The following is an 18,762-nucleotide window of genomic DNA, read 5'->3' as shown; positions in this document are numbered from 1 at the left end:
CCTCATGTTTCTAGATGCACTGCTAGGTTATAATTCTGCTTGGACTGGGTCTTCTTTAGTGCTTGTTTATGCTAAGCATATGGTAGATATTAAGCACACTTCATGGCTGGCACAGCAGAGGGCAGCAGTGGCAAGTTGTGAGTTTCTTCATCTCACAATATTTCTATCGCTCATGGCTTATCCTTGTCAACACTTAATCTTTAGCTTCTTCCTTAAAATGCAAAACTCTTAACTTTCATTTAATTTTACATCCTACACTCTGCATTTTGGGCAGTATTTGTTATTTTTTCTTTTTGGGAAGGTGATGTATGGAATTGGAGTACTTAAATAAAAGACTTATAAAAAGTCATGCATATATAAAAAATAATTCATTAGGTGAAATGAATAATTGTTTGTGACATTTAATCCAGGTGGAATTCTAGAGATGTGATTAAATCATATAATTTCCCCCCCCACATTTGAAGCTTTGGAATGTGAGATCGGCAAATGAGAAGAAAAGCATTAATGTCAAGCAGTTCTTCCTAAATTCAGAGGAGCCTCAAGAGGATATGGAAGTGATAGTGAAATGTTGTTCCTGGTCTTCTGATGGTACCGAGATAATGGTGGCAGCAAAAAATAAAATATTTGTAAGTATTGCTATTTTAGAAGGCCATATTTAGTCTAATTTAAAGAAAATTAGAACCTGTATTGATCTTTATACTTTGAACTGTTTATTGATATAAATAAATTCTAGCTGAATGATTTTGGGCAGAATCCTTAGTCATTCTTAGTTCTTTCAAGCTGTGCTCCAGGGAATGTTGATAGGCCTTGTGAGAAAATATCCATGGTCACAGAGGTTTGGGAAATGTTATGTACTGCTTTCTCTATTGGTGGAACAAAATGTGTACTAATTTAGGGCTCCAAGAATCCTCAGTACAGAAACAGTTTCTGTTGTTCAATCCAGTGTCTCTCAAACTGATTTAAATATAGATTATTTCTGCACCACTTCTGTGTTTCACAATTTCAAACACATTGATTTAGATGATTTTCGAGTTTTATGATTTGGCAGCCTGATTTAGAGAAATATTTAACACTGACTAATCAAGTTTGTGAGATTTTTATGAAGTAAATGAGGAAGATGTATAAAAAAATGTAAATGAAAAGAAGATGCCTCCCTTTTTCTCAGTGTTTTAATAGGTTACATTTGTGGTGTTCAGAGTGCTCTCACATATATTTTCTTTTGGTATAAGTACCCAACGGGCATAGCACATTGTAATAGTCCGATGAGATAACGGTGAGGAAACTGCGTTTCAGAGTAGCCAAATAACTTGTTCAAAGGTACATTGTGGTTGGAGAGCTAGGTTTTCTGATTCGTGATGCTGTGACATTCTGTTCTAATAATAATCTTCTTGTTTTTTTTTTAAATTTTTTTATTAATTAAAAAAAAATTACGGGAAAGAAACACAAACATTCCCAATATGTGATCATTCTATTCTACATATATAATCAGTAATTCACAATATCATCACATAGCTCCAGGTTCATCATCATGATCATTTCTTAGAATATTTGCATCAATTTAGAAAAAGAAACAAAAAGGCAACAGAAAAATAAAACGAAAACAGAAAAAAATAACATACACACCATACCCCTTACTCCTCCCTTTCATTGATCACTAGCATTTCAAAATAAATTTATTTTAACATTTGTTCCCCCTATTATTTACTTTTATTCCATATGTTCTACTCATCTGCTAACAAGGTAGATAAAAGGAGCATAAGACACAAGGTTTTCACAATCACACAGTCACATTGTGAAAGCTATAGCATTATACAATCATCTTCAAGAAAACATGGCTACTGGAACACAGCTCTACATTTTCAGACAGTTCCCTCCAGCCTCTCCATTACACCTTGAATAACAAGGTGATATCTACTTAATGCATAAGAATAAGCTCCAGGATAACCTCTCGACTCTGTTTGGAATCTCTCAGCCATTGCCACTTTGTCTCATTTCACTCTTCCCCCTTTTGGTCAAGAAGGTTTTCTCAATCCCTTGATGCTGGGTCTCAGCTCATTTTAGAGTTTTTCTCAGTCCCTTGATGCTGAATCTCAGCTCATTCTGGGATTTCAGTCCCACGTTGCCAGGAAGGTCCACACCCCTGGAAGTCATGTCCCATGTAGATGGGAGGGTGGTGGGTTTGCTTGTTGTGTTGGCTGGAGAGAGAGGCCACATCTGAGAAACAAAAGAGGTTCTCTTGGGGGTGACTCTTGGGCTTAATTTTAAGTAGGCTTGACCTTTCCTTTGTGGGGTTAAGTTTCATATGAACAAACCCCAAGACTAGGGGATCAGCCTGTAGCTTTGGTTGTCCACACTGCTTGTGAGAATATCAAGAATTCAACTTGGGGAGGTTGAATTTTCCCCCATTCTCACCATTCCCCAAAGGGAACTTTGCAAATACTCTTCTGCTCACTGATCAAATCACTCTGGGATTCACTGGGGCATCACTCTGGACAAACCAACAAAATCCCATGTCTTACCCAAGGTTCCATATACTCATGTTGTTCAACCAAGCTATCCACATAAGTTATATTAGGAAACGCACCAGTCAAAACACAAATTCTGTACCAAATAAACATTCCCTGCTCCAGTCTCACACACAAGTTGAAATTTTAAAATATTACCATCTATTTTCAGTACTCTGAAGTAATGACATTTCTTTGTTCTTCCTCATGCAAAAACACCTTTTAAATTTGTACATTTAGTCACTGTCATTATACACTAGGCAATCCTAGATTATACCATCCCAGTCCTTGTCGTCCATCTTCCCTTCTGATGTCATCTGTGCCCCCAGCCCTCCTCCCTCTATCATTCTCACACTCAGCCTCATTCAGTGTTCTAACATAAGTGCATTACAGTTAAGTAGCACTGTGCTGTCCATTTCTGAGTTTTTACATTCAGTCCTGTTGCACAATCTGCATCCCTCCAGCTCCAGTTACCCAACATCTTACCCTATTTCTATCTCCTGATGATCTCTGCTACCAACAAAATTCTCCAAGTTTATTCACTAATGTCAGTTCATATCAGTGAGACCATACAGTATTTGTCCTTTTGTTTCTGGGTAATCTCACTCAGCATAATGTTTTAAGGTTCATACATGCTGTTACATACTTCATAACTGTATTCTGTCTTACAGCTGCATAGTATTCCATCTTATGTATATACCACAGTTTGTTTAGCCACCCGACTGTTGATGGACATTTTGGCTGTTTCCATCTCTTGGTAACTGTAAATAATGCTGCTATAAACATTGGTGTGCAAATGTCCGTTTGTGTCCTTGCCCTCAGGTCCTTTGAGTAGAGACAGCATATAGATGGGTCCCATTGCCTAATCCATTCTGCCAGTCCATGTTCCCCGATGGGAAGCTTAATCCATCACCATCGCTGTTCTTACCGCCCGGGTTTTTTGCCTTTTATATGTCCTTCTAATTTTCCTTCTTTTTACCTTTACTCATGGTCTTCCTTTCTACACTCTTCTCCACACCTCTCTCTTCAGTCTTTGTATCTGTCTCTAGTGCTCCCTTTTAGTATTTCTTGCAGATCTGGTCTCTTGGTCACGAATTCTCTCAGTGATTTTTTGTCTGAAAATGTTTTAATTTCTCCCTCATTTTTTAAGTAACAATTTTGCTGGATATAGAATTCTTGGTTGGCAGTTTTTCTCTTTTAATAATTTAAATATATCATCCCACTGTCTTCTTGTCTCCATGGTTTCTGTTGAGAAATCTATGCATAGTCTTATTGGGCTTCCCTTGTATGTGATGAATTGCTTTTCTCTTACTGCTTTCAGGATTCTCTTTCTCTTTGACTTCTGACATTCTGATTAGTAAATGTCTTGGAGTATGTCTATTTGGATCTATTCTCTTTGGGGTACGCTGCACTTCTTGGATCTGAAATTTTAAGTCCTTCGTAAGAGTTGATAAATTTTCAGTGATAATCTCCTCCATTAGTTTTTCTTCTCCTTTTCCCTTCTCTTCTCCTTCTGGGACACCCACAACACGTATATTTGTGCGCTTCATATTGTCCTTCAATTCCCTGATCCCTGCTCTTATTTTTCCATTTTTTCCCTATATTTTCTTTTTCTTGCTGAATTCAGATGTTCCATCCTCCAGTTCAGAAATCCTATGTTCTGTCTCTCGAAATCTACCATTGTAGGTTTCCATTGTTTTTTTCATCTCTTCTACCATGCCTTTCATTCCCATAAGTTCTGTGATTTTTTTTTCTCAGACTTTTGATTTCTTCTTTTTGTTCGTTCCTCGCCTTCTGTATATCATCCTCCCTCAATTCATTGATTTGGTTTTTGATGAGGTTTTCCATGTGTGTTCGTATATTCAGAATTAAATGTTTCAGCTCCTGTATGTCATTTGAATTGTTGGTTTGTTCCTTTGACTGGGCCATAGCTTCAGTTTTCCTAGTGTGATTTGTTATTTTTTTGCTGGCATCTAGGCATTTAATTACCTTAATTAGTTTATTCTGTAGATTGCTTTCATTTCTTTTACCTAGGGTTTTCTTGCTGGATGAATTTGTTGTCTCTCTGTTCTTTGAGGTTCAGTTCAGCTTATTCTGGACCTCTAGCTTAGGTTTTGTCTAACATAGGAGAATTTTTCAGTTCTTGCTTTCTTGCTGCTTGCCCTGCTTGTATGGTGCCTTTTCCCCCCCACCTGAGGAGGGTCTATGTAGGTATTATAGACCTCAGCCATATTTTCCCAGACCAAACTGGCCTCCTATGAGGAGGAAAGATTCACCTGCATCGGTTTTTCCCGAGGGTGAGACCCAGCAGGTTGAAAGACTGTCCTGTGAAGTCTCTGGACTCTGTTTTACTTTTTTTTTTTTTTGTAGAATCTGATATAATGCCCTAGATGTTCTTTTTTTTTTTTTTATTAATTAATGGAAAAAAAGAAATTAACCCAACATTTAGAAATCATACCATTCTACATATGTAATCATTAATTCTTAACATCATCACATAGATGCATGATCATCGTTTCTTAGTACATTTGCATCGGTTTAGAGGAACTAGTAACACAACAGAAAAAGATATAGAATGTTAATATAGCGAAAAGAAATAAAAGTAATAATAATAGTAAAAAAAAAAAACCTATAGCTCAGATGCAGCTTCATTCAGTGTTTTAACATGATTACTTTACACTTAGGTATTATTGTGCTGTCCATTTTTGAGTTTTTGTATCTAGTCCTGTTGCACAGTCTGTATCCCTTCAGCTCCAATTACCCATTATCTTACCCTGTTTCTAACTCCTGCTGGACTCTGTTACCAATGACATATTCCAAGTTTATTCTCGAATGTCCGTTCACATCAGTGGGACCATACAGTATTTATCCTTTAGTTTTTGGCTGGACTCACTCAGCATAATGTTCTCTAGGTCCATCCATGCTTCATAAGTTTATCTTGTCTTAAAGCTGCATAATATTCCATCGTATGTATATACCACAGTTTGTTTAGCCATTCTTCTGTTGATGGAGATTTTGGCTGTTTCCATCTCTTTGCAATTGTAAATAACGCTGCTATAAACATTGGTGTGCAAATGTCCGTTTGTGTCTTTGCCCTTAAGTCCTTTGAGTAGATACCTAGCAATGGCATTGCTGGGTCGTATGGCAATTCTATATTCAGCTTTTTGAGGAACTGCCAAACTGCCTTCCACAGTGGTTGCACCCTTTGACATTCCCACCAACAGTGGATAAGTGTGCCTCTTTCTCCGCATCCTCTCCAGCACTTGTCATTTTCTGTTTTGTTGATAATGGCCATTCTGGTGGGTGTGAGATGATATCTCACTGTGGTTTTGATTTGCATTTCTCTAATGGCCAGGGACATTGAGCATCTCTTCATGTGCCTCTTGGCCATCTGTATTTCCTCTTCTGGTAGGTGTCTGTTCAAGTCTTTTTCCCATTTTGTAATTGGGTTGGCTGTCTTTTTGTTGTTGAGTTGAACAATCTCTTTATAAATTCTGGATACTAGACCTTTATCTGATATGTCATTTCCAAATATTATATCCCATTGTGTAGGCTGTCTTTCTACTTTCTTGATGAAGTTCTTTGATGCACAAAAGTGTTTAATTTTGAGGAGCTCCCATTTATTTATTTCCTTCTTCAGTGCTCTTGCTTTAGGTTTAAGGTCCATAAAACTGCCTCCAATTGTAAGTTTCATAAGATATCTCCCTACATTTCCTCTAACTGTTTTATGGTCTGTTCTGGTTTGCTAGTTTACAGTTCTAAGGCCGAGAATTAAAACAAGTCTAAAGAAATGTCCAATCAAAGGCATCCAGGGAAAGATACCTTGGTTCAAGAAGGCTGATGAAGTTCAGGGTTTCTCTCTCAAGTAAGAAGGCACATGGCGAACACAGACAGGGGTTCTCTCTCAGCTGGAAGGGCACGTGGTGAACACGGCATCATCTGCTAGCTTTCTCTCCTGGCTTCCTATTTCATGAAGCTCCCCGGGAGGCGTCTTCCTTCTTCATCTCCAAAGCTCACTGGCTGGTGGACTCTCTGCTTTGTAGTGTTGCTCTCTCTGAATCTCTCAAAATATTTCCTCTTTTATAGGACTCCAATAAACCAATCAAGACCCACTCAAATGGGTGGAGACATGCCATCCCCTAATCCAGTTAAACAACCATCTTGACTAAATCACATCACCTAGGGAGATGATCTCATTACAGTTTCAAATATACAGTATTGAATAGGGAGTATTCTACCTTTAAGAAATGTGATTTATATCAAAACATGGCTTTTCTTAGGGGGCATAATTCCTTTCAAACCAGCACATTCTACCCTCTGGCCCCTAAAAAAGACATGTTTTTCCCATATACAAAATACATTAATTTCATAACAATATCAGAAACCTTAAACCTTTCAGTAGCAGTACAATGAAGTACAAAATTAGAGACAGTATAAAATCTCATCAAGTCAGTTACAGGCATGGTCTGTCCTAAGGCAAAATTCTCTCCATTTGCTCTGGACCTTTGAAAACTCATAACAAGTTATTTGCTGCCAACATACAAAGGAGGAACATTCATAGGATACATATACATATTTCCATAGGGAGGAAGGAACACAGGGGTCACCGGACCCATACAGTTTCAAAAACCTGCAGGGCAAAGTCCATTAGTTTTCAAAGTCTGAGAGTCATTTATCCTCAGGGCTTTAGAAAGTGACAGTCCCACCCTTTCCAAATGCCTACGCCTGCCTCTCTCTGAATGCAACCTTGGGGGATATTGGGGAGACCACCTTTCTCTCGGCTCCACCCTCTCCAAGCATTGGGGCCGCACCCGGGCTCTCTGCTATCTCCGGGGCACACGCTCAACCCCTCCATGTGGCAGCCAGGCTCTCCCCCAACCCCAAGAAACGTGCTTCACCCTCTCCAAGGCCTGAGGCGGCGTGACTCTTCCACTGCAATGAGGTGGGAGGCCCATTCTCTGCCTTTGGGGCAAACTCACCCTCTCCATGGGCTTGGGTGGGTCCGCTCTCTTGGCCAGAGGCTTCTTGACTTCAGACCTCAGCCTCCACGGTTTTGCCTCTGAAGTTATTTTCCCTCCAATGTGTCCCTTCTCTGAACCCCTCAGTCCAGACTGACAGTGGCTCTGATTATACAGGTCCCACAGCACTCTCGTTGGCTTTCTATGCAGTAGCCTTGGATCATGCCCATCAGACATAAGAAGTTTCCACAAATCTTTCCTGGATAACTCCATGTCCGATCCTGACTTTATCTGAAATGACTGGCTGGTTCCACATTTGGTTAAATCCACACACAGGACACTATATTCTGGAGTCTCCCTTTCTGCAGGCCCAGAATTTTCCAGGACCTCAATTTCTGGTTTCTTTTTTCTCAAAAGTTCAGTTTTCAGCTTATCTCTCTCCTGTCGCATTTCACTGTAGGCTGTGAGGAGAAACCAGGCTGCGCTTTCCACATTTAACTTGGAGATCTCTTCTGCTAAATATCCAAGTTCATGGCTTTTAAAATCTGCATTCCAGCCAAAGCCACTGGTTAATTTTGCCAGATTATCTGCCATTTTAAAACAAGGATTGCCTTCCTTCCAGTTTACAATAACACATGCCTCATTTCTGTCTAGAGCCTGGTCAGAGGTATCTTTAGAGTCCATGTTTCTACCAACAGTCTCTTCAAAGCATTCTAGGCCTTCTCTATCAAGTTTTTCACAACTCTTCCAGAATCTTCCCCTTATCCAATTAAAAAGCCATTCCAACATGTTTGGTATTTGCAAACTGCAGCAGCAGCACCCCACTCTCTGGTACCAAAATCTGTTCTAGTTTGCTAGCTGCTGGAATGCAATATACCAGAAACGGAATGGCTTTTCAAAAGGGGAATTTAATATGTTGCTCGTTTACAGTTCTAAGGCTGAGAAAATGTCCGAATTAAAACAAGTCTATAGAAATGTCTAATCAAAGGCATCCAAGGAAAGATACCTTGGTTCAAGAAGGCCGATGAAGTTCAGGGTTTCTCTCTCAAGTGAGAAGGCACATGGCGAACACAGTCAGGGCTCCTCTCTCGGCTGGACAGGCACATGGTGAATATGGTGTCATCTGCTAGCTTGGTCTCCTGGCTTCCTGTTTCATGAAGCTCCCCGGGAGGCGTTTTCCTTCTTCATCTCCAAAGGTCACTGGCTGGTGGACTCTCTGCTTCATGGTGCTGCAGCATTCTCTTGCTCTCTCTCTGAGTCTCCAAAATGTTTCCTCTTTTATAGGACTCCAATAAACCAATCAAGACCCACTCAAATGGGTGGAGACATGTCATCGCCTAATCCAGTTAAACAACCATTCTTGACTAAATCACATCACCTAGGGAGATGATCTCATTACAGTTTCAAATATACAGTATTGAATAGGGAGTATTCTACCTTTAAGAAATGTGATTTATATCAAAACATGGCTTTTCTTAGGGGGCATAATTCCTTTCAAACCAGCACATGGTCTTAGACCTAATGTTTAGATCTTTGATCCATTTTGAGTTAACTTTTGTATAAGGTGTGAGATACGGGTCTTCTTTCATTCTTTTGCATATGGATATCCAGTTCTCTAGGCACCATTTATTGAAGAGACTGTTCTGTCCCAGGTGAGTTGGCTTGACTGCCTTATCAAAGATCAAATGTCCATAGATGAGAGGGTCTATATCTGAGTACTCTATTCGATTCCGTTGGTCGATATATCTTTCTTTATGTCAATACCATGCTGTTTTGACCACTGTGGCTTCATAATATGCCTTAAAGTCAGGAAGCGAGAGACCTCTAGCTTCGTTTTTTTTCCTCATATGTTTTTAGCAATTCCGGGCACCCAGCCCTTCCAGATAAATTTGCTTATTGGTTTTTCTATTTCTGAAAAATAAGTTGTTGGGATTTTGATTGGTATTGCATTGAATCTGTAAATCAATTTAGGTAGGAATGACATCTTAACTATATTTAGTCTTCCAATCCATGAACAAGGTATGCCCTTCCATCTATTTAGGTCTTCTGTGATTTCTTTTAGCAGTTTTTTGTAGTTTTCTTTATATGGGTTTTTTGTCTCTTTAGTTAAATTTATTCCTAGGTATTTTATTCTTTTAGTTGCAATTGTAAATGGGATTTGTTTCTTGATTCCCCCCTCAGCTTGTTCATTACTAGTGTATAGAAATGCTACAGATTTTTGAATGTTGATCTTGTAACCTGCTACTTTGCTGTACTCATTTATTAGCTCTAGTAGTTTTGTTGTGGATTTTTCCGGGTTTTCGACGTATAGTGTCATATCGTCTGCAAACAGTGATAGTTTTACTTCTTCCTTTCCAATTTTGATGCCTTGTATTTCTTTTTCTTGTCTAATGGCTCTGGCTAGAACCTCCAACACAATGTTGAATAATAGTGGTGATAATGGGCATCCTTGTCTTGTTCCTGATCTTAGGGGGAAAGTTTTCAATTTTTCCCCATTGAGGATGATATTAGCTGTGGGTTTTTCATATATTCCCTCTATCATTTTAAGGAAGTTCCCTTGTATTCCTATTTTTTGAAGTGTTTTCAACAGGAAAGGATGTTGAATCTTGTCAAATGCCTTCTCTGCATCAATTGAGATGATCATGTGATTTTTCTGCTTTGATTTGTTGATGTGGTGTATTACATTAATTGATTTTCTTATGTTGAACCATCCTTGCATAGCTGGGAGGAATCCTACTTGGTCATGATGTATAATTCTTTTAATGTGTTGTTGGATACGATTTGCTAGAATTTTATTGAGGATTTTTGCATCTATATTCATTAGAGAGATTGGTCTGTAGTTTTCTTTTTTTGTAATATCTTTGCCTGGTTTTGGTATGAGGGTGATGTTGGCTTCATAGAATGAATTAGGTAGTTTTCCCTCCACTTTGATTTTTTTGAAGTGTTTGAGGAGAGTTGGTACTAATTCTTTCTGGAATGTTTGATAGAATTCACATGTGAAGCTGTCTGGTCCTAGACTTTTGTTTTAGGAAGCTTTTGAATGACTGATTCAATTTCTTTACTTGTGATTGGTTTGTTGAGGTCATCTATTTCTTCTTGAGTCAAAGTTGGTTGTTCATGTCTTTCCAGGAACCCGTCCATTTCGTCTAAATTGTTGTGTTTATTAGCGTAAAGTTGTTCATAGTATCCTGTTATTACCTCCTTTATTTCTGTGAGGTCAGTGGTTATGTCTCTTCTTCCATTTCTGATCTTATTTATTTGCATCCTCTCTCTTCTTCTTTTTGTCAATCTTGTTAAGGGCCCATCAATCTTATTGATTTTCTCATAGAACCAACTTCTGGTCTTATTGATTTTCTCTATTGTTTTCATGTTCTCAATTTCATTTATTTCTGCTGTAATCTTTGTTATTTCTTTCCTTTTGCTTGTTTTGGGATTAGTTTGCTGTTCTTTCTCCAGTTCTTCCAAGTGGACAGTTAATTCCTGCATTTTTGCCTTTTCTTCTTTTCTGATATAGGCATTTAGGGCAATAAATTTCCCTCTTAGCACTGCCTTTGCTGCGTCCCATAAGTTTTGATATGTTGTGTCTTCATTTTCATTCGCCTCTAGGTATTTACTAATTTCTCTTGCAATTTCTTCTTTGACCCACTTGTTGTTTAAGAGTGTGTTGTTGAGCCTCCACGTATTTGTGAATTTTCTGGCACTCCGCCTATTATTGATTTCCAACTTCATTCCTTTATGATCCGAGGAAGTGTTGTGTATGATTTCAGTCTTTTTAAATTTGTTAAGACTTGCTTTGTGACCCAGCATATGGTCTATCTTTGAGAATGATCCATGAGCACTTGAGAAAAGGTTTATCCTGCTGTTGTGGGATGTAATGTCCTATAAATGTCTGTTAAGTCTAGCTCATTTATAGTAATATTCAGATTCTCTATTTCTTTATTGATCCTCTGTCTAGATGTTCTGTCCATTGATGAGAGTGGTGAATTGAAGTCTCCAACTATTATGGTATATGAGTCTATTTCCCTTTTCAGTGTTTGCAGTGTATTCCTCACGTATTTTGGGCATTCTGGTTCGGTGCGTAAATATTTATGATTGTTATGTCTTCTTGTTTAATTGTTCCTTTTATTAGTAGATAGTGTCCTTCTTTGTCTCTTTTAACTGTTTTACATTTGAAGTCTAATTTGTTGGATATTAGTATAGCCACTCCTGCTCTTTTCTGGTTGTTATTTGCATGAAATATCTTTTCCCAACCTTTCACTTTCAACCTATGTTTATCTTTGGGTCTAAGATGTGTTTCCTGTAGACAGCATATAGAAGGATCCTGTTTTTTAATCTATTCTGCCAGTCTATGTCTTTTGATTGGGGAATTCAGTCCATTAACATTTAGAGTTATTACTGTTTGGATAATATTTTCCTCTACCATTTTGCCTTTTGTATTATATATATCATATCTGACTTTCCTTCTTTCTACACTCTTCTCCATACCTCTCTCTTCTGTCTTTTCGTATCTGACTCTAGTGCTCCCTTTAGTATTTCTTGCAGAGCTGGTCTCTTGGTCACAAATTCTCTCAGTGACTTTTTGTCTGAGAATGTTTTAATTTCTCCCTCATTTTTGAAGGACAATTTTGCTGGATATAGGAGTCTTGGTTGGCAGTTTTTCTCTTTTAGTAACTTAAATATATCATCCCACTGTCTTCTAGCTTCCATGGTTTCTGCTGAGAAATCTACACATAGTCTTATTGGGTTTCCCTTGTATGTGATGGATTGCTTCTCTCTCGCTGCTTTCAAGATCCTCTCTTTCTCTTTGACCTCTGACATTCTAAGTAGTAAGTGTCTTGGAGAACGCCTATTTCGGTCTGATCTCTTTGGGGTGCACTGCACTTCTTGGATCTGTAACTTTAGGTCTTTCATAAGAGTTGGGAAATTTTCAGTGATAATTTCTTCCATTAGTTTTTCTCCTCCTTTTCCCTTCTCTTCTCCTTCTGGGACACCCACAACACGTGTATTTGTGCGGTTCATATTGTCCTTGAGTTCCCTGATACCCTGTTCAAATTTTTCCATTCTTTTCCAGATAGTTTCTATTTCTTTTTGAAATTCAGATGTTCCATCCTCCAAATCACTAATTCTATCTTCTGATTCTTTAAATCTGTCATTGTAGGTATCCATTGTTTTTTCCATCTTTTCTACTTTATCCTTCAGTTCTGTAAGTTCTGTGACTTGTTTTTTCAGTTTTTCTATTTCTTCTTTTTGATCAGCCCATGTCTTCTTCATGTCCTCCCTCAATTTTTCAATTTCGTTTTTGAAGAGGTTTTCCATTTCTGTTCGTATATTCAGCATTAGTTGTCTCAATTCCTGTATCTCATTTGAACTATTGGTTTGTTCCTTTGACTGAGGCATATTTTCAGTTTTCTGAGCGTGATCCGTTATCTTCTGCTGCTGGCGTTTGGGCATTTAGTCAGATTTCCCTGGGTGTTGGACCCAACAGGTTGAAAGATGTTTCTGTGAAATCTCTGGGTTCTGTTTTTCTTATCCTGCCCAGTAGGTGGCGCTCGTGGCACACGTTTTCTGCGGGTCCCACCATTAAAAGTTGCTGTGGGTCCTTTATCTTTGGAAAACTCTGGCCGTGGGGGAGGTTCGCCAGCCGAAGCGGCCTGAAAGAGTACCAGCTGGACCGGGGGTCCGAACGCGGGGAGGGCCGCCGGCCGCAGCAGACCAGCAGAGCGTCCGTCCGAATTTCCTAGTCGGCCCGGGGCGCCAAGCGTGGCAGGAGGGCGCCTACTGCCGCAGCCCGGGAGAGTGCACCGTTCCCAGCCGGACCGGGGAGTCACGTGTTTGGAAGAGACCCCCCCCGGTCAGCGTTCTCCGCGGCCTGGGGATTTCTGATCCAATTCTCTCAGTTGATCCGGGTGGCCGCGCGTGGTGGAGGCTCCAGCCGCCTCGGCTTGAGGGGACCGCCTGCCCAATTCTGCCCGCTGGCCCGGGAAGGAGGAGGGGAGGGACTTCGGCCGCTTGCCGCTCCTCCCGGGGAAGTCCGCGCCCCTCGGCGATCTCACCGGAGCGGGTTCTTTCAGTCAGTCAGCCATTCCAGGATGGGGTACGCTGTCTTCTTGATCTCTGTTGTGGCTCCGGGAACTGTTCTGTATCGTTTCTACTCCTCTAGTAGCTGTTCTGGAGGAGGAAAGGTGAGGATGGCAAGGTTGTTGAGGACGGCGGCGGAGGAGCCGGTGAAGGCGGAAGAGGGCACGGTGGTGGTTGGAGAGCCGCTGGAGTAGGAGGAGAAAGGGAAGGATAAGATGGAGGATGGAGCGCCGGCGTCGAAAGAGGAAGAGGAGGGCAAAATGGCGGCGGGAGCGCCGCTGGCGGAGAAAGAGGAAGAGGAGGGCTAGGTGGCGGCGGGAACGCCGGCGGAGAAAGAGGAAGAGGAGGACAAGATGGCGGCGGGAGCGCCGCCGGCGGAGAAAGAGTTAGAGGAGGGCTAGATGGCGGCGGGAGCGCCGGCGGAGAAAGAGGAAAAGGTGGGCTAGGTGGCAGCGGGAGTGCCGGCGGAGAAGGGGGAAGAGGAGGGCTAGATGGCGGCAGGAGCGCCGGCAGAGAAGGGGGAAGAGGAGGGCTAGATGGCGGCAGGAGCGCCGGCAGAGAAGGGGGAAGAGGAGGGCTAGATGGTGGCAGGAGCGCCGGCAGAGAAAGAGTCCAGTCATCTCTTGAACTTGAGTTGTTTCCACCTTTTGGCTTTTGTGAATGGTGCTTTTTCTCTAAACCCTCAAGGGACTTTGCAAATATTTTTTTATTATCTGCACAACATACTCTGTAATGTATCTGGGTATTACATTAAACTATATAGAATTACAAGTTCTCATTCTCCATTCTAGGTTCCATGTGTTTATATTGTTTAAATCAACTGGCCAGACTGGTTAAGTTAGATTGTGTGCTACAGAAAATTTAAATTTCGGACAAAATGAACAGCTCTTCCTTTGGTCTCACACAGAAAGTGAAGTTTTAGAATACAGACAATATCATTCTTAATCCTTTATTCTGATTTACCTTAGTCCCAACCAGATCAGCTTTGTTCGTATCTCTGATTAAAGTCTGATCTCTTTTTCGGCTTCTTTAACAGTTGCTGTGTGGAGTAATGCCAACTTTCAGAGCTACACAACTCTAACTGTGAGTCTCTGTTGTCACACAGATCCCCAACATTCCAAGGAAGTACCAGGTTATACACACCAAGCACATCATTGCAGAAATTAGAAATAACACTTTAAACTCAGGAATAAATATGACTGCTGTCAGAACTTATAGGCCCTGATTTTTTCATAAGTATTTTCTAAATGAGGCTGTACAACATTTGTCCTTTTGTTTCTGGCTTGCTTTGCTCAATATAATGTCCTCAGGGTTCATTCACCGTGTTACTCCCCCCATGTCTTCCTTCCTTTCTGTAGCCGCACAATGTTCCTTCATTTGTATACACCACAGTTTGCCCTTCTGTTTCTGAGTCTAAGTACCCTTTGGCCACCTCCATCCATTGGGTATCACGAATAATGTAATCTGTGTGCAAATGTCTATTCAAGGCTCTGCTTTTAGTTCTTCCGTGTATATTCCTAGTAACAGGATTGCTTAATCATGTGGCAGCCATACATCTAGGCTCCTACGGTTCTGCTCCATTCCTCTCTGGAGGGACTGCACCATTCTGCTACCCTGCCCGCATTGAGTCAATAGGCCTCTCTCTCTCTCCATGCTTTCTGTAGCACTAGAGTCTTTCTGTTCATTTATTTATTTTGAATCTGCAGATTTTGTTGATATATTCATATGGCTTATAGTCTAGGGAATATTATTTTTAATGGACATAATCAAAATATACATTTATATAAAAATTCACTAAGAAACAATATATATGATCGTAATTGACCGAGTAGTTATGACCGTGGACGTTGGTTGTTTATAAGTTTATACTCCTTTATAAGCTAAGAGGAAAAATATCTCCTTGTGTCTTAAGTTTGTTAAGGTCTGTAAGAACAGAATTGGGAGCACTGTGGTTGTGAAATTTGAAGATTTTAGAACATCCACTGCGAGGAAAATAATTTTATAATACTTCCTGTTTTAAGAATCTGTAGACCACTTCCCTGTTTTGCTGTGTTAAAATAAAGCTATCGTAAGATCACCATTAACTGTGTATATATATATATATATATATATAATCTCAATTTCCTGCTTTTTGATCTATCTTCTTTCTCTTATTTCTTTCCAGCTCTTTTGTGCTGTTAGCCCACTCCACTTGTTAGAGCTTTTCTTTTTGCTACCCAAATAATTGAGACAATTACCTATTCAGCATTTTCCAACTTTTCTCTTATCACTGTCAGCCACTAATTATTAAGAATGACCCATCCTGGGAAGCTTTTTAACTGTGGTTACCTGTCCCTTTGCTTTTGGCCTCCTGATCCTGAGCTGCATGCCAGTGTGCGTGGCTGCAGGGCTATACAGTAACTTAACACCTTCATGGATCCCACTGGAAGCTTTTTTTTTTCTTTCCCGATGACCATAGCTTGGTCTTTAATTGTGATACTATATATAAATATTCTTATTACTTGGCGAACATTTAAAAATGGTATATTCAGTATTTAAAAATCTTTTAGAAATTGACATGGAGAGGCTTGAATTACTCAAAAATAGCTTTTTGCTGTTTAAAAAATGGGAAGATGATTGTAATAGAGTAATTTGGAAGCTCTGGAGAGAAATAAAATATAATTGAACTAATTTCATTAGCAAGCCTCAACTGTACATTATTTTGATCATCTTCATTTATGAGTATGCCTTTTCTCTTTTGAATAAACACGCATAGGGAGAAAGTGCTTTGTGTGCTAATTTGGCAAGTCATTCGTTTATTTACAAAGGTTCTGTTTCTCTCTGGGCCAACTGGAAAGATCATCGATGATGAATTTTTCTGTACATAAAACTTTCAAGACGAGCAGTTCTTTTTTTTAAATATTTTTTATTGTGAAGTATTACATATATACTTTTCAGAGTGTTCTTCAACAAGCAACTTCAGAACACATTTCAGAGTTTGTTATGGGTTACCATTCCACTATTCCAGATTTTCCTCCTAGCTATTCCAAAACACTAGAGGCTAGAAGAGCTATCAATAGAATGATTCAGTAGTCATACTGATTTGTAAAATCCTGTTTTCTCTGTTATAACTCTACCTTCTCCTTTTGATCCTCCCAGTCTGTAGGGGTCTTTAGGCAATGCCCATTCTGACTTTTTAATGTTGAAAAGAGGTATGGACACTAAAGGATAGGGAGATGTAATTAGTTGAAAATCTTAGAGAGGCTGATCCCTCTGAGTTTCATGATTTATCTGGCTTAGGAACCCTTTGGAAACTATAAGTTCCAGGAAAGCAAACTTGGTACATGAAACTTTTATGGAGTCTCAGTTTGAGTCCTAGGTATTCTTTTTTAACGTTTTCTAAAATTGTGAAGTATAACATCTATACAAAAAAGCAATACATTTCCAAGTACTTTTTAACGAGTAGTTACATAACGGATTTTAAAGTTTGGCATGGGTTATAGTTCCATGATTTTTTGGTTTTTTCTTCTAGCTGCTTCAAGACAGTGGAGACCAACAGAGATATCAAATAATGATTCAGCAGTCATACTCATTTGTTAAATCCTATCTTCTCTGTTATACTCCTCCTGTTTAAATAACATATATACATAAAAGCAATAAATTTCAAAGTATGTCACAACAATTAGTTGTAGAACAGATTTCAGAGTTTGATATGGGTTACAACTCCATAATTTTGGGTTGTTATTTCTAGCTGCTCTAAGGTACTGGAGGTTAAAAGAAATATCAGTATAATGATTCAGCTCTCATACTCGTTTATTAAACCTGACCATCTCTGAATAACTCTACCATCACCTTTGATCTTTCTCCCACTCTTTAGGGGTATTTGGGCTATGCCCATTCTAACTTTTTTTTATATTGGGAGGAGCTATCAATAATATGGGATTGGGGGATGGAACTAGTTGATGTTCTGGAAGGGCTGGTCCCTCTGCATTTCAGGGCTTACCTGGTCCAGGGACCAGGTAGAGGTTGTATGTTTTGGAGAGTTACTCTAATGCATGGAACCTTGGTAGAATCTTATATATATATTGCCCTAGGTGTTCTATAGGATTAGCAGGAATGATTTTGGTTGGAGTTTGGAAAGTTATGATAGTAGCAATGTCTAACTGAAACATGCGTAAGAGTGACCACCAGTGTAGCCTCTGGACTCTATTTGAACTCTGGCACCGATACTTTACTTGTTACATTTCTTTTCCCCCTTTTGGTCAGGATGGCATTTTTGATCCGACAGTGCCAGGGCCAGGCTCATCTCTGGTGTAGAGCATCCTTTCTCATGCCTCCAGGGATACGTCCATCCTTGGATGTCATGTCCCCTGTGGGGGGAGGGCAATGGTTTCCCTTGCAGAGTTGAAGCCCTAGGTGTTCTTAAGAGTTAACGTGAGTGATGTTAGTTGGAGTTTGGCAAAACGTGGCAGTTAGCACTATCTAACTGAAGCTTACACAAGAGTACCCCCAGAAGAGCCTCTTGACTGTATTTGATCTCTTTTAGCCATTGATGCCTTATTTTATTATACTTCTTTTTACCCTTTTTGTCAGAAGGCATTGTTGATCCTATGGTGCCAGGGCCGGACTCACCCCTGAGAGTCACGCCCCACATTGTTAGGCAGACTAAATTTCATGTCCCATGTAGGGAAGAAGGTAATGATTTTCCTTGTAGAGTTGAACTAAGAGAGAGAGAGAGAGGCCACATCTGAGCAACAGAGAGGTTTCCTGGGAGCCACTCTTAAGCCTTGTTATAGGTAATCTTAGCTTTTCCACTACAAAAATAAGTTTCATATGAGTAAGCCTCAAAGTCAAGGGGTTGGCCTATTTTGTTGGGAATTCTTGATGGTTGAGAGGGTACATGGGGTTTCCCAGATAGAAAGTTTAATAGTTCCATATATATATATATTTTTTCCCTTGGACACTCAAGGGACTTTACCAGTACTTTTTTTTTGCATGGGCAGGCACTGGGAACCAAACCCAGGTCTCCGGCGTGGTAGGCAATCTACCTGCTGAGCCATTATGGCCTGCCCTCTACCAATACTTTTTAATTATCAGCCCACCATAGTCTGAGATGTATCCAGATGTTATATTAAGTTATACAGAATTACAAGGCCTTGTTCCCATTTTGGATTCCAGGAGTTTGGATTATTTAAATGAGCTGTCTAGACAGGTTGATTTCGATTGTGTGCTACAATTTACGT

General features: G+C 39.9%; 1 protein-coding gene across 10 annotated transcripts in view; it reads left to right on the top strand.

The window, feature by feature from the left end:
• Positions 1-18,762, top strand: part of APAF1 (apoptotic peptidase activating factor 1) — a 165,545-nt gene that overhangs the window by 62,443 nt on the left and 84,340 nt on the right. For 8 of the 10 annotated variants that reach the window (XR_013155879.1, XM_077111652.1, XM_077111650.1 and 5 more), the window contains exon 17: positions 465-626. The exons of 1 other annotated variant lie outside the window; for it this stretch is intronic. Coding sequence is in view for 8 of the 9 variants with exons in the window: in XM_077111652.1 (XP_076967767.1) it covers positions 465-626 (162 nt within the window). In the remaining variant the exon portion in view is untranslated. Of the gene's footprint in view, positions 1-410; positions 627-18,762 lie in introns of those variants that run through there. One more of the 10 variants, XM_077111653.1, reaches the window with a different exon arrangement.

Source organism: Tamandua tetradactyla, chromosome 7 (genome assembly GCF_023851605.1).
Source record: "Tamandua tetradactyla isolate mTamTet1 chromosome 7, mTamTet1.pri, whole genome shotgun sequence".
Lineage (NCBI taxonomy): Eukaryota > Metazoa > Chordata > Mammalia > Pilosa > Myrmecophagidae > Tamandua > Tamandua tetradactyla.
Note: the sequence above shows the minus strand (reverse complement) of the source record. Positions and strands in the feature narration are given on the sequence as shown.